Source organism: Hyaena hyaena, unplaced genomic scaffold (assembly GCF_003009895.1).
Source record: "Hyaena hyaena isolate Hyena2069 unplaced genomic scaffold, ASM300989v1 scaffold_158, whole genome shotgun sequence".
Lineage (NCBI taxonomy): Eukaryota > Metazoa > Chordata > Mammalia > Carnivora > Hyaenidae > Hyaena > Hyaena hyaena.
This window is the reverse complement of record NW_024080790.1, coordinates 1,758,083-1,780,286: the sequence shown is the minus strand read 5'-3', so window position 1 is coordinate 1,780,286 and position 22,204 is coordinate 1,758,083. Positions and strand designations below refer to the sequence as shown.

The following is a 22,204-nucleotide window of genomic DNA, read 5'->3' as shown; positions in this document are numbered from 1 at the left end:
ACACCTCCAGCTAAAACACATTTGAGCTGAATAATTCCTGCTAAGAGACCCTTGACTCTGACGTAACTCAGACTACTGGTTTGGAGTAAGTGAGGATTCCACTGTGATATACAAATGGTAGTGCTTTCTTTGTTCATTTTGTTCTTAAGGCTCTTTATTTCATTGATAAGATGGGTATACAAGATTCTATTTCTGTTCTCCCCTGAGAAAACGTACAGCGTCAGGGCTGTGGGGTTAACTTGTTCCAACCTTCAGTTTGGAAAAGGCACTGAGGAACTGGGTAGAGACTATAATAAGAAATAAAAAATTTGAAAAGTGCATGATGACAATTGATCTAATAACACAAGGAGTCTTGAGATTTGGGCCATTTTCAGGAGGCAGAACAAACTGTCACCAAAGAAAAGTAAATAGGAACATCTTTGCGGCTACTTGGTTAGACTTTAAGCCTAAGTCACAGCCTACAAAGTGCTATTTTCAAGAAGAGGAACAAAAAATCGTATTAAGAAGGCCACCTAACCCTTTAATTTTGTCAATCTTGAGACAGAATTATTTAGAATATTAAAGGCCCAGGTATTCACTATTGCTTCCCTCTAGTCCCTTATCTCAGATTAAGATGCCCCGTCCATGCTGTAGCTCAGTTTTCACATTCTGTGTGTTTGAAGGTAGGTCCTGAGAGAAAGAGGAAACCAGAGGGTCCAGCTACTTGGGCCAGGATGCTGACCAGCCTGGGATTTTCTGTCCTTATATTGATTCAGAGTCTGAATTTTACTGAGGCAGGTTATGTACATATATGAGTACACAACCACTCACCAACCGAATGGATAAGAATATAAGGCTCTAATATCAGTCAAACGAAGGTCAGAGGGTAAAGCAGCTGAGGCACCTCTGAGGGAGAAGCAGAATGCACTGTAAAGACCAGAGCTCTGGCTTCACAACTTCCTTCAGGGACCCAGGGATATACTTGCAACAGCCAACCTTAAGCCAGTATCCAGAGACCAGAATGGCTTTACGGATAGAACTGGATTAGCTTATTTTTTGGAGGTTACGATAATTCATTACTTTGAGAAAGGTATACTTAACTGTTGAGTCCCTTTATTTTGAGGAGTTCAGTCTCCCTGGAGAACACTGTTCCTTCCTCTTACCTACCCCCGTGTGCAGCACACTGAATGTCTATCTATCATAGCAATCTATTAATACAAAATGACACCAACCCATTCAGCTACTCCTCCCAACAACCGGATCAGGCAGACAGCATTTTTGTTTTGTTTTTTATTTTAGGCAGTGAGCATGCAAGCGAGCAGCAGAGAGTGGTGGGGGTTTGGGGGGGAGGGAGGAGGGAGGGAGGGAGAGGGAGAGGGAGGAGAGGGAGGGAGGGAGAGGGGGGGAGAGGGAGAGAGGGAGAGAGAGAGAGAGAGAGAGAGAGAGAGAGAGAGAGAGAATCCTAAGCAGGCTCCACACTCAGCACAGAGCCCAACATGGGGCTTGATCCCATGAGGAGCAACTGACTGAGCCACCCAAGCACTCCCAGGCAGAAAGTTTTATTGCCATTTCAAATCTAAGAATGTGAGAGTCAAAGGGACCTTGGAGAGCACAGATTCCAACTCCCACACTTCAAAGGAACCGAGACCAAGGCCCCCTAAGGCTATGAGCTTGTTCAAGGTCCCAGGGTCAACTGGAGACAGAATCCATGTCTTCTGACTAGGGCTCAAGATTCTTCACCATCATGTCTCCTCCAAAGATTAGGAAGTAGGAGGAGGAACACATGAACCACGGTGGAAGGGGAAGTAAAGTCAACTCAGATGTTGGTCTTGCTAAAGATTTTTTTAAAGAACAAAATATATAACTGTAACAGGAGTATAGTCAGATCCAGGAACATAAGAATATACACAAAAGGGGGAAAACCACCCAGACTTCCATTCCACAATCAGTATTGTATTCTAATACAACTGTTCTTATCTTCTTGGTATCTTATATTTAAGTCTCTTTCCAAGTACATACTTTTCCCACAATTTCAACCTTACCTCATAAGTGCTTTCATACTCTTGTACAGACTTTATAACCATGATTTTTAATGGCTGCACACTTGAGTTCTTGAACAATTAGGTTACTTTCATTCTTTTGGCTATTACTAATAAGACTGCAATAAAACATCTACAGCGTGCTGTCATTTTCCCTTTGCAGATTATTGCTTTAAGGTGGCTGTGGTATCTTTTATATTCACTTACTTGCTTCTCTAGGGAAGTCCTGCCAAGGGTCACTGGAGAAAGGGATGGGTCAAATTTGGGAAGCTCTCTAGCTCCTGGCTGAAGCACGTTCTGCTCCCATTCCTTCTTCGTCCCCTCAACAGACTCCCCTCGAGCCAAGTGCTCAAAGTACGTTTTCAGCAAAGGAACAGGGAGAAAGTTCATAATTTCATTCCCAAAAGAGGGACAGCAAAGGAGAATCTCATGAGAAGTGTAGTCAGTGGCTGTTGATCATTCCATCCCCCTGGATGAGCATCTTTGTTATTATCTTGAACGCAGATCAGGATTCTTTGGTTCTTTCCCTGGCTCTGCTGCTATCAGTCTCTGTGTCTTGGGTAATAATCCTTTTCTAGCTGCTGTCTGGTTTCCGATTCCATTAAACAAGGGGACTGGACCAGGTAATTAAGATCTCAACTACCTATATCACATAATTTTTTTAAAACTCTTTTTTCATTAACAAAAGGAACTTTAAGTCTTGTTAAAAATACAGAGAGTAGCTGTCTGCCACACGCCTGCAGGAAGACTGTTGTTTCAGAAATGAAGGTGTAAAGACACTGAACACACACTTAGCTGAGGCTCAAAGAAGACAATCTATTTACGGCACTGCTTCCTTTTGAAGGTTTTCTGGTTTGAGATGGGCGACAAAACCGTATTAGAAACCAATCCTCAGAAAGATGATTTCTTACTTTTCCTTCATTTGTCTAGTAGTTGGACTTCCCTGGGAATAGAGAGTAGCTGTGATACTCTACCGGCTAGATACATAAAACATCTTTTCTCTATCACTATAATATTTTCTTTACTATCACGCAGAGATACGTGAGCACAGAATTAAGAGCACTTAGTAGAGGCCAAACACAATGTGCCTGAGAATGCCGAAGCTGTACAGGTCAATCAGGAGAGGAGACAGGAGTCTGAAGCTGTAGTGAGTCAGTATCTAGATGTGGACTTGCCCAGTTTCTAGCGTGACAAGGCGGCTCAAACAGTACTCGGATGCCTCCAGGCCCAGAGGGTTAGGCCACAGTAAACAGTCCCAGCAAGGAGGCCACCAAAGGTGGCTAATAATGTCATCCAAGACAAAGAATAAATAAAACACTCTCAGGACTCAGGGTAAAGGGGGGAGCCCACATGAACCTCCAGAGGCTGGAAAGGCCATGAGGGTCAAACTGGCCCTTGAAGGGAAAGGGGTAGCTCTAATCCTACCCAGGTCCTTGACTGCTCAACACTGGCACTGACAGAGACAAGAACAGCTCTTTCTGTCAGTCTAATTTTAGAATGACTAATAAGAATGTTCATTCATCAGTGGCCTACGATCATTTTTTTAAAACCTCTACCTTCCACAGAATACTTCATCATGACCTTGCAAATATCAAGGAAAAAAAAAATCAAATATTTGAACCTTAAGAACCGGGAAGCGGCCCAGCCTGAACACGGAGGCCCTGCCCCAGCTACAGCCACGTCTCGGCCCTCTCACTGGCCCTAGCTGCGTGCCCTTTGGCTGTGAGCCCTGGCTGGTTCTGGCCCTTACCGTGGGCTCCTGGGCTGGGGGTGGTGGCTGCGGGGCTGCGGCCGGCTGTGCCTGGGGCTGCTGTATTGCTGCCACGGTGCTCTTCGGCTGCAAGGCAGCTTGCTGAGTCAGCAGCTGCTGCTGATGCAGGGTCGTGGCCAGCTGCTGCTGCTGCTGCTGCTGCTGCTGCTGGTAGAAGTTCTGTATCAGCTGCTGTTGAGAGCTTCCTTGGGACACCACAGGGAACTGGGCAATCGCTGGTTGCTGGGCTGCTGGGTGTACTGCCTGAAACTGAGCAGGAGGAGCAGCAAGAAAGGAGGAGGTGAAGAAAGCCTGTCTCTGAACAATATTCCACAGAACACAAATGTCTCAGTCACGACTGAGCCCAGTCTGAAGTCAAAGGCAAGGGTGGGCAGAAGTTTTTTAGCTTGGCCTGACAACTCACGAGGGGAACCTCGGGGCATCACAACGCACCCGGCAGCACCGGACACCGCCAGGCTGCGTCCACTGCACTGTGCTGCCTCGGGCACTGCACACAGGCTTCTGGGGGGTTTCTAAGGGCTTCCATTTGCCCGTGCATCTTGTGACTTGCCATGCTGGAGTGTAACAGAAGCTAATAAATCATCTCCCAACCACAGAGGTAATCCTGCTTATAAAGGGATTTGGGAGCAGCCATGATTAAAATGCTTCGGGAACAGGATGAAGCAGTGACGACACTGAAAAGAATGACCTAAATGCTAGCCCTACTAATAGAGTCCCTCCAGGCCCTTCTGAAAATTGTGTCCTGAGAGCTCCATCTTACTAACTCTTCCACCTTTAAACATTCAAAACATTCAATACGCTCTACCACACTTACTGATTATTTGATCTTATACTGATAACTAATTGTTTCAAGTTATATTCTCTGTGCCTCAGGATAAGGATACTTCTTATCCATCTCTCTACTCTGCACTGCCAAGGACTATGTGCCCCCCCACCCCCCCACACACAGAGGGGCACAGAGGCCAAACAAGGGCTTACTGGTTAACAAAAATCAAGATCTTGTCTTTGAACATCCTAAACACTGTGACTTAGTTGCAGAGTTAACTGAGAGGGCACTGTTTGCCTCCTGGGGCAAAGTTAAGGGTTAGCAAAGAAGCTGATGTCAATAAATAGCTACTTATTTATAACTGCAAAATGCTGGAAACAACCAAATGTTTATCAATGGGGACTGACTGAATAAATCATGCTATGTATCCTTAAAAAGGAATACTCTCAAGTTGTAAACAAGAATGAGAGTTACCTCTATAATATGGGATAGAGGGGACAGAACTCTACCAATTTAACTTAGAAATTCTGTTAATGTTTTATATTCTAATGAAACAAAATTAATCCAAAATTCACCAATAACTATAAATCAAAAGCAAAATGAAACAGATAAACCTGTGTAGCAAATTTATATAGCCAGACTCTGCAGAAAATAATGAGCTAAACATTCTAAAAATGAAAAAGGCAAAGAAATCTTAATACCATGACTCACAGTGTATATTTTATTAACAAAACAAAACAAACAAAATACATTTCCCAAGTATCCACTAAAAAGGCTTAAAAACAATAACCAACCCATTAGCAAATGAGTATCTTTAGCACCAAGACTGTGGTCTCTAAATACGATTTCCATTAAAAGGAAATGGAGCTCCTGGCAGAAAAATCCAGTTCAAGGTCAAGGGCAGAGTGAACCTGGAAGGACTTGTTACACCAAATAACAAGGAAACCATTAAAGACGATTGGGTCTGAAGAGACTTCCACTGGCCAAAGCTGGGGCAATTCAAGCATCAAAATCAAATTTAACAACCAGCAATGTATGGAAATGTATCAAGTATGTTAAAATCCCTGCGCTCATGATGATGCTAAAACAGAACAAACAGAAACCTCTTTGTTCACCATCAGATGACGCTAGGAACAAACTCATTCTGAAAACTGGTAAACACAGTGGAAAAGAATCAAGCATTTTTTCCACCTTTTCTGAATAAACAGTACCACAGGCTCATCAAGTGTTGAGAAAAATTGTTCACAGAAAAATTCCAGCCCCTCAGTGAGGAAGGAGAATGCTAGCATACCACCATGTTGCTGTCCCTAATGAGTTAATGGGCTTAGGAAATGATCAGCAGTGGCAGCTAAACTGATCAGGGGCATTAAATGAATGGATCAGGCAGACACCAAACTCACTGACTGATCTTAATATTAATAAAGAGAAGACAACCAGACTTTATATGTCTCCTGATAGGATACAACCAGAAGAACAAAGAATGAGCCAAATATTGAGCAAGCCTCAAAAAACTACCAGTTTACACAGGGGATGGAGGAACATATTAAGTGACCATACAGATGCATCAGCCAAATCCAGAAAATGGAAAATACTACAGGACAAATGACCCAGTTTCTTTAAAAAATTAAATGGCAGAGGGGGAAAAAAAAGAGGGAGAGGGCACCTGGGAATAAAAAGGACTTAAAAGATATGTCAATCATTATAAAATGAATAAGTTCATAGAAAAAAAATGTAGAAAAGATATATGAGAAGATGATAGAAAAAAAGATATATCACAACTAAAGATACTACGTGGACCTTGTTTGGATCCTGAGTCTAACAAGCCAACTTAAATCATGAGACATCAGGAAGAGTTCAATGTCACTGGACATTTTATAATAAGAAATCATTTTAGTATGGTAATGGTGCAGTTATGTTAGAAAAGAAGAGAAAAGTCCTTTAAAAAATATCTCCCTTGCAGGGCACCTGGGTGGCTCAGTCAGTTAAGTGTCAGACTTCGGCTCAGCTCATGGTCTCCAGGTTTGTAAGTGCGAGCCCCACGTCAGGCTCTGTGCTGACAGTGCAGAGCCTGCTTTGGATCCTCTGTCTCCCTCTCTCTCACTGCCCCCTCCTTGCTCATGCTCTTTTGTTCTCTCTCTCTCTCTCTCTCAGAAACTATCTCCCTTGCTGCGGTTCCTCCATCCAGGTGAAGAGAAAGAGGTGTGTGTGTCCCAGTGATGGCTCTACTCCTCAGGGTTTTCTAGTATTTGCCTCTGGGAGAAGTAATTCTGTCATGTCTAGTGGCTCTCTGTCTTCCGGGGGCTTCTCAAGGAAGATGCCTGTTACCTACTGGGCCTTTTCGCAGTGCTGCCTCAGATATGGCAAGCAAAAGTGAGACTGTGAACAGCTTACCTGCTGAGCCTGCTGGGCCTGCTGCTGCTGCTGGTAAAACGTGCCCGCAGGCTGCTGGGAAGGTGGCGGCTGCTGCTGCTGCTGTGGCTGCGGCTGCTGCTGCTGCTGCTTGAGGAAGAGTTGCTGCTGGTGCTGGGGGGTGGCCTGGGCTGGAGTGGGCAGAGCCTGGGCAGGAGTGGCAGGCGTCTGCTGTGGGGTGGGTGGAGCCTGTGGCTGCTTGGGCTGAGACTGCGGTAGAGGCTGGCTGGGTTGGGGCTGGGTTTTGGGCTGGGGAACACTGGCTAAAAGGCCAGGCTGATTGCTGGATCCTGTAATGAGAATAAACCCCGTATCAAGGCCCAAAACTCTTCCAGATGAAAACAGCCTGCTTTCTCTCTTGTCAGAGCAATAAAGAGGGGGGTGATAAGTGGACCGACAGCCCCAAGATCCATGTGCTCCTGTCTTTACGCTTCTTGTTAAACTATGTGCTTCATATTTTTCAGAACAAGGTTCAGTAAGATGCTACTGTACACAAACGTGATCTTTGCACTTACTGTCATGCATTCTTTGGTGTTTTACATATAAGTTATGCAACCCCAGTCTAGATGCCTGGCTATAAGTAGATAACTACCAAATTCATCAAAAGCAGCTTCCTAATAGGGAAGTGATGACTAAGTTCAGTTACTTGATAATTTGGATCCTCTACACTAAGTTATCTTATTAGAACCAGAATACCAAAACATGGAGTGGTAACAGACACTTTAAGAGACAGAGCATTAAAGAAACAATTCCTTTGTGTCAACAAGAGGAGAGAGCCTTGTTTCTTTAAAAGCAAAGAGAAAAATATGAAATAAAAAGGAAGGCATGGGATGAATGGGCCAAGCCACAAAATCAGGACCAAGACTAGAAAAAAGGGGTTATCAGGCTTCAGTGGTCTTGGAGGTCCCCCACAAAATTCAGTGAGATGACTACCCTTTTGACAGCCACTTGCCATACAATTTCAATGGGAGTTCACCTCCTGTTCCTCAAGCCAAACCATTATTTCTTATGTGCCTCTGAATTCTATTCCTGAAGTAAAAGTAGACTTTCCAAGACTTGTGTAACGTCCAGGGTAACAAAGAGGTAAACCAAATTTCAAACCAACCTAGTTACTGACCTGTGGCCTGGGGTGGGGGCTGAACTGTGGCCCTCTTTCGAGGTGTCAGAGCTGGCTGGATAGGAAGGATTCCTGGGTTTGGCTGAGTCTGCCCAGCCTTAGGCCTCTGACGGGGTGCAATTGAAGTCTCTGTTGTGGGAATGGGATCTGTCAGTCTAGGAAAGGAAGAGGGGAAAACAGATTCACATTAAAGTGTGGAAAGTGAGGGAGGGGTAGGCAGAGTACTTGATAGATTGGCTTTCCCTTCCACACCCATCCAAACCTTCCAGATCTGCTTAATCGACATCTGCCAAAGGGTGTTCCACAGGACGTTATGTGTTATAAGATGTTATGAAAAAAGGCTTGGTGGGAAATAAGTTTTAACACACTGTTCAAAATACACCAAGCAAATTTCTTTCCAGCAGGACTTTTCACGTGTGCATGTGCATGGAGAACTCTGAAGACAGCAACTATATAGAATGCAATGTTTCTCTAGCTAATCCAACCTTGGGACCCTTCCACCTAATACCTCCTAGGATTTCCCAGAATATACTTTGGGTGATGATGGAAAGGGGTTTGAGGCAGGTTGTTCTCAAAGGGAACTCAAACCTGGCTAGAAATAGTTGTCAAAATAGTCTCTCTATAATAAAAAGCATGTAAATGAGTGAATCCAATAAGGCAACTAAAAGGAACAAGTAAATGATTTAAGATAAAGGATTTGGAGAATATGACACGTACCTATTTCCTCCAATACACATGTTCCCCTTTTTCCCAGGATAATAAAATTTTTAGCTGTTGTACACCTTAAATTTATACAATGTTATATGTCAAATATATTTCAATTAAAAACTTTTTTAGCTGGGCACTGGACCACCCAGAGTAAAAATCACATTGGCCAGCATCTCTTATAATCAGGTGTGGCCAGTGTGTCTAAGTTTTGGTCTTACATAAGAAAGCAGATTGTTATATGGTAATTTCTAGAAACCTCAAGAAATAACTAGTGTATGCCATCTGTCTCCCTTCTTCTTTGGCTATTCCTTCATCCTGTTGCTTGGAATAGGGATGCTACCATCTTGGTCCATGAGGTCATGGGCACCTCCAGACTTTGTTCACTTTAAAGAAAAGATAAATATCTATCTTATACGAGCCACTATCATTTTGGACTTTGTTTAACTCACAGCCAAATCTAATCCAAACTAATATGAGGAGGACTGCTGTATGGTCTACCTGCTCCTTGTGATGGTGCTAAAGTTTAGACGGTAACTTCCATTCACTTAGAGCAGTCCAGGCAGCTGGCTACTACCTAACTCAGATCACAGTAGTTGTCTTTTTTTTTTTTTAAACATACTTTAAATTAAAAGCACTTTAATTTTATTTTATCTTTTTAATTTTTTTTAATGTTTATTTATTTTTGAGAGAGAGAGCGTGAACAGGGGAGGGGCAGAGAGAGGGAGACACAGAATCCAAAGCAGGCTCCAGGCTCTGAGCTGTCAGTACAGAGCCTGATGTGGGGCTCGAACCCATGAACTGCCAGATCAGACCTGAGGCGAAGTTGGATGCTTAACTGACTGAGCCACCCAGGTGCAAATTTTTATTTGAGAGAGAGAGCACGAGCAGGGAAGAGGGGCAGAGAGAGAGAGAGAGAGAAAGAGAGAGAAGAGAGAGAGAATCTCAAGCAGGCTCCACGCTCAGGACAGAGCCCAAAGCAGGGCTCAATCCCACAACCCTGGGATCATTACCTGAGCCAAAATCAAGTCTCAGGATGTTCAATCAACTAAGCCACCCAGGTACACCAGAGTACTTATCTTTTCAAAAAGCACTTTAGAGTATAACTAAAGTTAAGGCCAAAATAAACAAGCTTCATGAATATTTTCAAAATATGTCTGGCACAGCCTCCATGAAATGCAAAGTAGGAAGTAAAGCAGCTGGCCCCATGTCCATCCCTAAGACATATTTCCATTGTGGACCCTGAGGCTTTCCTTGGAAATCCTACAGAAGGATGTTCTTGTGTGGGGTAGAGAACTGAAAATTTAAAAGCTATCTTATTTAGGGAGGTTGTAGCCTGGGGAAGGTAGGTAGGAAGGAAAACGGGACAGATGTTGGAGAAGAGGAAAAAGGTGTAAGAAAAATGCAGCTAAGGGTGAGAAAGTCAAACAGATTTCTATAGAAACCAAATGCCAAGAACCTCCACACTGGATGGATTTCTCTTAAGGCTAACATCCTAGAAATAAAGGGATTTGGAGTCAAACAAAACTATATTTGAGGTCAGCTCCTCACCAATTGTGCAATAAGAGGTATGTCATTTACCTCTTTGTGCCTTGGGTCCCTTATGTGTAAAATGGTGAAAATAATACATCATGAGGCAGATGTGAATATCAAATGCATCAATGACTGTGAAACTGTTCTTGTCAACCGTGGAGTGCTCAAAATGTTAGCCTGCATGAACTTCAATATGCTGTGAAAAAACACAGACCCTGAGGCTTGGAGCTCTGGCTCCACATTGTCCCATCTATGTGCGTGTGGATGAATCACTTAGTGTACAGAGCAGAGTATGGATGCTGAGGTTCTGGGTTTCTTCCTAACCGCATATTGATTAACTGCCTTGGGCAACTTATAATTCTGAGTCTGTTTCCTCATCTGTGAAGTGAGAACAAGAACAATGACTCATAGATTCATTTCAAGGAAAATAAAGGTGTCTTACTTATATAAAGAACTTAGTATGGTCTGGGACACATGATGCCTCAGTGAAGAGCGGTTACTTCAAAACTAGAGTTAGAAAGAAAAACTCACCTCTCAGGACTGGGAAGTAAATATGAGAACACAAATGAAATCATTATAAATTATAGACAGCCCAAATCTCTTGGCTGTAAGGTCTGTGTATTCTCACAGCATTACTGAATCCATACAAATTAACAGCCTGGGCACTCTACAGTTTATAGAGCAGTTTTATGGGGTGGATGCTCACATCTGCCTTATGATGCAGGTATTATTTTCTCCATTTTACACTCAGAGCACCACTCAAATGGTAGGATACTGTCACCGTTATAAATGTGTAGGCTTTGCGGGAATGGATCCTTGCTTAGCCTCAGTGCCCACCATACTGGGGCCTGGTGCAATATGTCCATAAACCCAAATGCTCAGCTAATGAAATCAGCCCCAAAAGCAATTTCCAGAGGCAAGCATGGCAGACTTAGGTAAGAAACAGACTACAAAGTAACAGCATGGATATAGTTTGCTATGTTTGTTAAAAAGAATTATTTTAGAGCCACATCAGAATTTATATTTATTCTGTAAATATTTAAGAATGTTTTAAAATGTAGAAATTATTTTACTGTTCTATGAAAATTCACATATTCCCATCTAAGGTATGTCATTGATAGTTTGTTGGTAATGTTTCCTTGGCACAGGGACATGATAGAATAAAGAGGTATAAAACATCTCCTTGACCAACCTCAGAATTTGCTGTCTGGGAGCATAGCAAGCCATTAGGATGTGCCCTGTAGACCTTCAACATGTAACGGTGCAAAGGGCACGTGCCCCAGCTGCTGTGCTCCCAAAATCCACTGCCATGTTCTCTCCGAGGCCATGCTTCCCGCAGGCTGCTGTCAGCCTTAACATCCCAGTCACAGGGATATTAAAGTAGGCCTGTTCCTGGGACACAGGGGCTCCGCCGGTAGACTTTGGCTTGAGGACTCCTAGACACCTTTGGTGAACCTTCCTTAAATTATGTGGCTGTTTCTAGGTCACTTCCACCCAATCTTCCTTCCTTTCTCTGGTTTAGATTTCCATTGTCTTTTGATGGGTCTCCCAGCCCTCTCTGGCTCTGTCTCTAATTTCTCTCACAGCCAAATAAAATCCAAGTTTGTCCAATCCTCTCTTGGTATCTGTTTCTTTTCTTTCTTCTTTTTTTTTTTTTAATATTTCATTTATTTTTGAGAGACAGAGATAGAGACAGCATGAGCAGGGGAGGGTCAGAGAGAGAGGGAGACACAGAATCTGAAGACAAGCTCCAGGCTCTGAGCTAGCTGTTAGCACAGAGCCTGATGCGGGGCTCGAACCCACAAACCATGAGATCATGACCTGAGCTGAAGTCGGACACGTTTCCAACTGAGCCACCCAGGCGCCCCATTTGGTATCTGTTTCTTCAAAGACCCCACACTCCATGGTATGTGATTAGCTAAGATCCACAAGCTCTTCTGCTGTTCATGCAGTCAGTGCCTTGACCTTCACTCTCCTGATGTGGCCAGAGCCACAGGAAGTAAGAACCAAGGGGAGATGTAGGACTAGGTGGGTGGACCAGGCTACACGAAGGCCAGGACGCACGTCTAGGACCCTCTGGTACTAGCAGTATTTAAAGTCTGCTGTTGCCTCATCTCTGAATGCCCCTGTGCCTCTTCATACGCAAAAGAAACAGCTGCAGAGTTCTTGATTCTCTTTCAAATGTGTTTCACTATGTTCCTCCTTGCACTCCCACAGAACAGTTTCTGCCTAGAAGAGAGCTTGCCCTCTAGCTCTGCGTGGTGGCGGCGTAATGATCATGAGGCACCCTCTCCTGCCACTATGGCAGCTGGCACAGGACATGCGCACACTCAGGCAGGCACTTCTTACCTGGCCTTTGGCTGGGTCTTTTTTGCAGCTGCTTCACTGGCTTTCACTGGTTCAGGAAGCTTTGCAGGAATGGGAGAGTTCTAGAGAATTGAAAGGAAACCAAAAAAGGACATTACAGATTTCTTTGTGAAAGGATAACCAGCATGACTGGGCCAATGGAAATACATGTTGGGGTCTCCCAGAGGGACCTCCAGACCCTGATGTCTACTAGAAGTAAGGGAAGTCAACCAAAGGTAGATCCCACCAGACTCAGCCCCACTCAGGGAGGCAGCATATCAGAGAAGAGGACAGAGTAGCCTGTGTGCAGGGCACTCCATCCCTGCCTCCTCCCAACCTTCCAGACCCTTCACTTCCTATAGCACAGCTTAGAGGTGTGTTAAGAAAGGAATGGGAAAGAGATGTCTGTAACCTGTATGACCATTCAAGCTATCCATCCGCTAGACCTTGGAGAAGTTAGCAATAAGCATCAGCACACCTAGCAGGGGTGCATTCCGTCTTCTAGCATTCAAGCTGGGAGAAAACCACAGCTACGACCTGTCTGGTTGCTAAGCCAGTGCCTCCCACAGCGCGTGAGGCACCCCTCAATCCACAAGGCCAGCAGAACTCCTCCCACCTGGATTCTGTGCTGGCCACCTAACACTGGCTCCTGAGGGAGTCCTACTGTACCCGACCACAGGACATTTGCTTAGCACTGCTGAGTGAGAACCAAATGGCTTGAGACCTGTGAAGCTGACTTGTTTTTTTTTTTTTTCAAATGTTTATTTATTTGAGAGAAAGAGAGAGACAGAGTGTGAGCAGGGGAGGGGTAAAGTCCATATTTAGGCTTTTAAGAGGGGCGTCCCATTTCCTTCATGTTTCCAGGTGGGGAGAATTTCTGCTAGCCTATCTCTCCTTGCTTCTCTTCCATTCCCCAAACATCCCTCTCCCAAGGGAGAAGCGTAACTTATTTGACTGATAGGACTGGGGGGGAAACTTGAGCTTGCCTGGTTCACCCGTGTCCTCCCTCCATTAGGGGAGAGCCTTCTCTCTGGAATGAGGCACTCCCGGCTCAGTCATGTGGATCTAATGTTAGGGAGCCTGACTGGTCAAGCTATGTTCTCTGACTCAATCTTATCAGTAATAAAGCCAATATTCTGAGTTCCATCTGGATGATTCCCACATCTGATTCCAAATGTGGGAGTGAAAGAGGAGTGTTATTTATTAGCACCCTCAAGCCCCAACAGTGACATCAAAATTTCATTATTGGGAAAATTGAGAAGACAATTTCAGATTAGAACTTATTTATTATGGCATCCATTAGTAAAATGGTCAAGGGAGCTGGATCACACCATGACATGAAAAATATGCTAAGACCATAAAAAGGGTGTTTGCAAGCACTGTACTCTGAAAGCTGCTGTGAGCAGAGTTTAGGATTACTAAGTGTAGAATACATTCCTATGGCCTGATGTGTGTGTGGAGGGTGGCGGAAAAAGAGTGTGAGTTATAGGTGGCAGGCAGCAAAAGCAGAATCAAGAATGTTCTGCTGCAATAAAGAAGAAAAGGGACAAGGGGGCTTATGTTCTTATAGGTAGTACTGCCTCAGGAAAGCAGCCTGCCTTACCACTCACTGCTAGGTAAATACAATAGGCACTTGGATCTTAGTAAACTGTGGAAGTTGACAAGACAATGAGTTGGGTAATCTTCATCCAAAGTGCTCAACTGAATCCCTAGGGAACTTTTTGTTTGGTATAATTGTCTTAGTTTAATAATTAAATTCTATAGGAAAACTAGTTTCTCTTTATAGTAATTGCTTCTTACTTAGCTTTGCTTGAACACCCTCTATCAGATAAAACAAGGGATATCTATAGTCATTTAACAGCTGGTTAACACCTCAGGAATTTTAAATGACAATTTGATCATGTTTACTTTCCCTTAAAAGCATCTTTCACATACCTGTACATTAGGAATTGGGCATTCTTTCTTGAGTAGTTTGAATGAGAAGTAAGACACCTGGTAAATATCCGGCCTTTTGTCAGGGTCTGGTTCCAACATATACCCTAAGAAAAACATATGTGAATTTACTTAATAATAGTCTAATATTTATTACATTAGCTAGGAAGCATAATTTCTGTTACTAAATGTTATTTTCATTTTTATTTCTCATAAAAGTCAGACGGTATAATTAGCTCTTTTCCTCCCTTCTCAGAAATGGAAGCTATAACTTCCTAACATTTGTAATATCCACAAAAAAGTAACAAAGTTTCTGAATGATAACAAAGATACTTGAAGTTCACATTCTGTGACTTGTACAACAAGGACTCAGGGAAGCTCTCAATATGAAAGTTACCACCTTCATATTCTGATACCTAGAAAGTTACTGGGTCTTGCTTCTGGCTTCCTAAGTTCATAATATCTTGCTAAACAAATGATTATCCTTGATAATTATAATCAAAACTCATTTTTTTCACTTTGTTTTCTTCCTCTTCTTCTTCTTCTTCTTTTTTTTTTTTTAGTAATCTCTACTCCCAATGGGGGACGAGAACTCACAATCCTGAGATCAAGAGTCTCATGTTCCACCGAATGAGCCAGTCAGGTGCCCCTCAAAACTCAAAATTTAAGAACCAATTTCTATTCCTTTGTTGGGGATATAAGCTGGTTTCTATTCTAAAAGAAATTACAAAATAATAAATACATCTCTAATTTTATATGATCTACAGAACACTTGTTTATTTCCATGTCCTTTAAGCTGCTGCCCTTTCTGAAGCTGGAAAAATCCCCAGGAAAAAAATCTATGTGAAGACACACATAAAGACACATGCATACACACCAACAACAATGCAAGGCAATTTACTGTTTAAGGAACCAAATGAATGGTTTGAACACTAAGTGCAGGCAAAACTGATGAGGCTGCAGTCTTGTGGAAGACTTGCAGAAGAAGCAGGGTTTGGGCTGGGCCTTGAAGGCAGGAAAGAGTTTAGTCAGTCAGGGGAAAGAAAGGAAAAATATTCTTGATGAGAGAACAGTCTGGACAAAAATGGGCTTGGAGAAAGGCAAAAGAGTGGCCTGTTATGAGGAAATACAGGTGCCAGAAGGACAGAACAGAGATTTCCTTAACACAGGGAAATAAGGCTGGGTGGCTGAGTGGGTGGAACCAGAGTATGAAGGGTCTAAAATGCCAACCTGAGAAGCTGGGCCCTACTGTGGGACCACTGGCAAACGATGACGTTTATTAACAGGGACGTGACAGGGTGGCATTCAGTAAGACTGATCTCATGGTGAAGCAGTGCTCGGCTGACTGAGGGAGGAAAGAGACTGCTGGCCAGGCCACCAGAACAGGCATGAGCTGGCAAAGTCTCTATATACTGTGGCGACAGTGATGAGAACAGAGTATGGGATGGAACCAGGAGAAACTCCAGAGAAAGAATGCTGCTTAGAAAATGGCTGACTCGGGGCGCCTGGGTGGCTTAGTCGGTTAAGCGTCCGACTTTCGCTTAGGTCATGATCTCGCGGTTCGTGGGTTCGAGCCCCGCGTCGGGCTCTGTGCTGACTGCCAGCTCAGAGCCTGGAGCCTGTTTCAGAGTCTGTGACTCCTTCTCTCTCTAACCCTCTCCTGCTCACGCTGTCTCTCTCTCTCTCTCCTAGAAATAAATAAAACATTAAAAAAAAAAAAAAAAAAAAAGAAAATGGCTGACTCTTCACCTTGTCTTATGAGCCAGATCCAAACCCTAAACTTCAGTTATCCAGGCTTGAATGGTGACACCACTGATAGAAACTGAAAAGAGAGGGGAACTGTGTATTGGGAGTAAATGGGCAATCACAATAAATTTCAGAACTGTGACTTTAGGGGGACCATGGAATCTTCAAATAGTTTGTAAACTGAAATAGGTTTGGGAACAATGTCAGTGTTACAGACATTCATAAAGACTTGCTTTTCCCAATATGAACTTGCAGTACAACTGTGAAAAAGAATATGTATTACAAAAATATCCTACCATTCTAGCATCAAATTTGGCCATTTTCTTACCTATATCCTTTAACCTTCTCTTACGAAGCTGCAATTCTAGAACAGTAGTCCCTCCTTATCCATAGGGGACACGTACCAAGACCTCCAGTGAATGCCTGAAGTTGCGGAGAGTACTGAATCCTATATATACTGTTTTGTCTTCTACACACATACCTATGATAAGCTCATTTTATAAGTTAGGTACAGCCAGAGATTAACAACAATAATAAAATAGAGCAATTATAACAATATGCTGCAATAAAAGTTATGTGGATGTGGTCTCGCTCAAAACATCTCATGATACCGTACACACCCTTCTTGTGATAATGTGAGAGCACAACATGCCCACGTGATGAGATGACATGAGGTGAATGACGCAGGCACAGTGACGTGTTGTTAGGCTACCAGTGACCTTTCTGACTACACGTCAGAAGAAGGTTCATCCGCTTCCCACTGTGGTCAATTGTGGGTAACTACAACTGTGGAAAGCCAAACCACAGATAAGGAGGGACTACTCGAATGCTTTACCTCTGAAAACAATTCAACAACTACTAAATGCCACAGTCCATTTCTTTAAATGCCCTCCCCCTCCCTTTTTTGGTTAAACAGAAGAAGTTGACTGATAAAATTGGCACAGTGGAATAGGTAGTCAACTAAAAGCTGTAACTATGTTACCTTGGGTAAGTTACCTGTACTGTCTGAGCCTCGGTTTCCTCATTTGTGTAACGGGGATAACTGTACTTACTACATAAGATTTTAAGAATTAAATAAGGTACAAGTAGGCCCTTAACAAATATCAGATGCTCCACCCCACATGTGCTTCTGTTTTCTTCAGTATGGCCCCACCCAGGACCCAAACTGGATCACTCAAGATTTATAACCCATAATGGTTAAAACTTAGATGCTGAATCCTTTGACCAATGCAAAAAGATGACAAAATATCTCTGTTTCACATTTGAGCACAAGGGCTTCTGCAAAGACTGCTTATTCTGTCATCTGGTTAATGAATTAGTACATATGCTTGCTGTGACAATGCAAAAGAGTGGGGAATCTTAAAAAACATTTTAAACAAAGCAGTGAGCTTAAATGCTTGTTATCAAAATCCAGGGATTAACCTAAAGAGAGGAAAAAAACCTAGTTCCACAGAGTTATACAGTCTTAATTATGTATTCACTCCAGCCAACGCACAGCAATCATTTCAATTTGAGTTGCTTCCAGTTTTGCAGAGATGAATTTCTTATCACTTGATAGGAGTCAGCTGGACTCTTTCATACTGACTGCAAGAGAACAGAGCCGTACTGTACTGCTCAAAGCACCACTAGGATTTCTGCTCAAGCCTAAGAGATTTTAGATTTCTAGCAAAAAAACCTATCCCTCTAACTAGACACTGTGGTATGATCTTTGAGTGGCCAACTATTATCGACTGATTTATCTTTGCATCCAACCCATCATTCCTGGGATCTAATCCCGTTGTCCTCCAGTTCATTCCCAGAGACTGGAGATAAAAATATGAAGCCAGAAACTCGAGATACTTACTAATTAGGCAGTGCATGTCTTGGGAATATCGAGAGTTATCAGGAATTGTGAAGTTTCCATCACAAATTGCCACCTGACTCTCTCCAAATGGCAAAGTGAAGTAGCATAATTTATACAACAAACATCCCAGAGCCTAAAAAAAAATAAATAAATAAAGCAGATTGCTACGAGTCGTTTATGTGCCATAACTGCAGATGGGTCTACTGAGACATACTGGCATCATCCACATTTACTAGCAGATACAAAACCTCAGTACTTTTAACCTATTAGAAACTTGAACTTGGAACTCAGCACCACTAGTTAGCTGCTGAGTTCCAATATTTCTACCAGCATTACCAAGTTGTGCTCCAACAAAGAACAAGTATTTCAGTTATTTTGCTCTTAGGAACTAGTAACACATATATGAAAACCACCTAAATAGTGGGCAGGTCACCTGAATAATTTTCACAGAGCTCTAAAATAATTTCCTTTGACACGCTTCACAGAGCAGTGGCTGGTCACCCCAAGAATAACTCTGAGAGATAAGGAGACAGTGATACGGTCCAGTGGCCACTCCTGCTATGGCACTGTCTGGAGTAGACTTGGGAATTTACAGTCAAGACTGTTGGTATCTGAGATGTGGATAGGTTAGTTGACACCTACCCAAATGTCTGCCTTCGTAGTGATGATTTTGCCACTGTACAGGTTGACCATTTCTGGTGCTCGATAGGACAGCGTTGTGTATCTACAATCAAGAGATTTGTTTTTTGTTAAATATGTCAATGCTATCATTAAAAACCAGGGGTAGCAGAAATACTTTTTAAATACATTTATATTAATAAAGTCTAGTTCCCTGGGAGTGATCTGCAGAAGAGAGTATGAAATATTAGTGCAGATAAAATGAAAAGCTGTCCTTGGTACACATCCGTGGACCTTTAGAATCAGTCCTTCTATCTGAGAGCGTGTGGAGACCCAGACACTAAGGCACTTAAATAAACTCTAAAAGCAACTTCTCGTATCCGCAAATGAAAAACTCTTCTCCTGCAAATCCTTATTGTTTGATACTATGTCTTGCTGGTTTGTTTTTAAAAATAGCAATTCCCTTAAGCGTGGCTCAACGCAGATGTGTAATACCAGCTGAGACACTGCAGAATAGCAGAAAGAAGACCCTGGCTGCGGTGGGAGGCGGACGAATCTCTGCTGCTGCAAGAGGAATGAAGCAACAGTTTTCCTCTTATCTCTGGCTCAAGGAAAGAGTAGTATAAGCTCCGCTTCAAAGTGAGTGTCTTGGTGTGGTCAAGCATGGGTCTTACACTGCTTGAGTCTCTAAAGTCCAGAGGACACCATGCTTTAGGTGTCCACCAGTGCCTTGGACCAGAAGTCTTCCTGCCCTAGGCTTGGCTGCCAAGAGTGGGGCAGGAAAGGAGACTAAGGATCAGGATATAGGTGTGCATACTAGACTGCTGGCTTATTAGTAGTTATTAGAGTTATTAATGAGTATTGTGGCCTGTGAAAAATCTAACACTCCTGACAATAGGGGTAAATGGGTCAGGTTCTTAACTGGAGCCAGAAATCTAAAGAAGCTTTTTCTCATGGAAGTTAGTGATTCAGTATCTGTAGAGACTTCACATTCCTACTTACCATTAATTCTACCAGATTGGTGAGCTCCTTAGGAGCAAGAAGGCATACACAGCAATGCAGGGTTTGGTGAAAAGCAGTTCCAACTGACTGATAATGTCTCAGTTGTTGGGATTCACTTAAAAACATCACAGTACCTTTATGATTTGTGTACCATTCTGCTTTTTAACAGCTGGGTGACATAAGTCAAAATATCTATGTATATAGTCACCACTGGTCCACTGATAAAGTGCTGTACGATTCCTTCATTTAACTCTATTGATCAATGCTTGGAAACCCCTTCCACATCCTCCTCTTAAAATCAAACAAGCCGATTGCCAACATGATGCTCTGAGACAAGGGGCACCATGACTAGCACCATGGTCTTCCCACCCTGACCTTCTCATCCAGAAGCTGAAAGTCATGTTGCTGATCTGGTAATGGATGAAACTCCAAGAAAAGAGGAAAGGCTTACTTCTTAATCTCATCTTCTACTGCATTGACTCCCTCAGTTTGCGGATTCTGAAATTTGTTGGTGGCGCTTCCAAAGTCGCACAGGACATAGTGGCCTCGGTCATGCAAGAGGATATTTTCAACCTGAAAAACATTTCCCAGCCACTCAATCCAAGATATTATTTAGTAATGCATACGAAAATTTGGTTCTAGTCACATAAATAAAATATTCTATTTCTGACAATCCCATTAATAAGCACAGGAAAGTTCTTCACCTCCAAGTATTTTGCCAGGGGTCATCCCAAGTGAACAAAAAGAAAAGCACAGTAACAGGGTAAAATGAGAGTAGAGGGGGCAAAGAGAGGAAATTCCACAATGGGGAAACAAGAGTCCCATTCACCTAGATTTCCAGGCACACTCTCACCTCAGCAGAAACAGTCCTAATACTTTCAAGTCTCTGCATTTTTTTTCTCATGCTCTTCTCTCAATCTAGAATGCTCTCTATGACCCTCAGCCCTTACTCAACACTCAATATCCATTCATCCTCCAAATTCCAGTTCAGATGCCACCTCTTCTTTGAGGCCTTCCTCAAGTACTCACTCAAATGTCATTCTTTCCCCTCAGTCCTTCAGTCCTTCATTCTTCCTGACGTCTGTGATTTCACTTGAGCCTTATGCATGCATATACCAATTTCTTTACTACAAGACGTTAGGATTTCCAGAATTAATAAGCATTGCTGTATTTTAATTACTTCTCAAAGCGATTAAAGGCCTGTGGGCAAATGTCCAGTTTTCCTGTTGAAGTATTAACTTGCCTTTTTATAGATGAATTCTTTGGACAGTGAGTTAACAGTTCCAGGTAGAAGGGAACTTACAAAGATCAGAATCTACAGAAATCTCTGGTATCAAAGGAGTATGTCAGTGCAAGAATAACTCCAAAAGAGTGGGCACTTCTGTACTCAGGATGTATGGAGTCATTTTTGGCCTAGGTGAACTGAGTTGACTGGTATGTTGGAGGACAGACCTGGCTATGTGTGGGCAGTAAAATGGCAGCCACAAAATCTTGTTAGGCCAGTAAGTCTGTAGTCTCCATTGTCTTTTGTCTTCAGCCTTCCAAAGACTGATCACCTTTGGAAAACAAAGGCCAGAGTCCACTATACGCTTCCTAAAGACAAGCACCATCTCTTCAACGTATTTGTAGCCTTTTCTACCAGTGCCTAACATAGTACTTGGTACAGAAAATGTTGGTTGAGTGGAATAAGTTAAAAAACAGGAATGCATTTAATACTGTGCTTGTGTGTGTGTGTCTGTCAGAAGCAAGATAGGACCCATCAAATACGCAGACCCTACTACTGCTATTGGTTCTTTAAAAAAAAAAAGAAAGAACGAAAGAAAAAAATCTGCTCAGTTGTGATGGTCTCTTTTTCCAATACTTGTTTCTACCTACACTTGCTTTAATTCTTCTAAAAATTACATTATGTATTTTTAAAATGTTTATGGTCTGTACCTGCTAAATCTAATACCTAAAGTCTTTGCGGCAAACTGATTCTTGTATTTATTGTCTTTTACTCCTACTGAGTCTCACTAGAGGTATTGTTATGAGGGCTTTTGTTGCTGCTGTTGTTAACTCATGTTCCTCAGAATTCATCTGTGGGAAGCCTATGAGGCCTGAGTTTAAAGTCTGTTGTTCTTCCAGAAAGGATATGCTTTTGCACCTGGGGCACTACTAACCTACAATCACTTTAACCTAGAATTCTGACCTTGGATTTCTAGTCACATAAGGCAGTGTGAACTATGGCTATCACCTCTCGTGAATAGGCTCTTGTTCTCCAGAGACAAGGCTAAGGCAAGCAAATGTGTCTACCGCCTACAGCTTTTCAAAAGCTCCCCAGTTTAACCTATTTACACAAAGTGAAACAGTCAAGCTATCCTGAACATATAACGCGCTTTCGGAATTGAAAATAATTTCG

The 22,204-nt window shown here is 42.7% G+C and overlaps 1 protein-coding gene across 6 annotated transcripts in view; it reads right to left on the bottom strand.

Annotated features, from left to right (window-relative positions):
- AAK1 (AP2 associated kinase 1) overlaps nucleotides 1-22,204 on the bottom strand; it is a 164,531-nt gene that overhangs the window by 40,184 nt on the left and 102,143 nt on the right. For all 6 annotated transcript variants that reach the window (XM_039239530.1, XM_039239532.1, XM_039239531.1 and 3 more), the window contains exons 6-13: nucleotides 20,258-20,379; nucleotides 18,829-18,910; nucleotides 18,187-18,319; nucleotides 14,601-14,704; nucleotides 12,669-12,748; nucleotides 8,082-8,236; nucleotides 6,947-7,254; nucleotides 3,769-4,038 (exon numbers count right to left, since the gene is read on the bottom strand). In XM_039239530.1, the coding sequence (XP_039095461.1) occupies nucleotides 3,769-4,038; nucleotides 6,947-7,254; nucleotides 8,082-8,236; nucleotides 12,669-12,748; nucleotides 14,601-14,704; nucleotides 18,187-18,319; nucleotides 18,829-18,910; nucleotides 20,258-20,379 (1,254 nt within the window). The remainder of the gene's footprint in view (nucleotides 1-3,768; nucleotides 4,039-6,946; nucleotides 7,255-8,081; nucleotides 8,237-12,668; nucleotides 12,749-14,600; nucleotides 14,705-18,186; nucleotides 18,320-18,828; nucleotides 18,911-20,257; nucleotides 20,380-22,204) is intronic.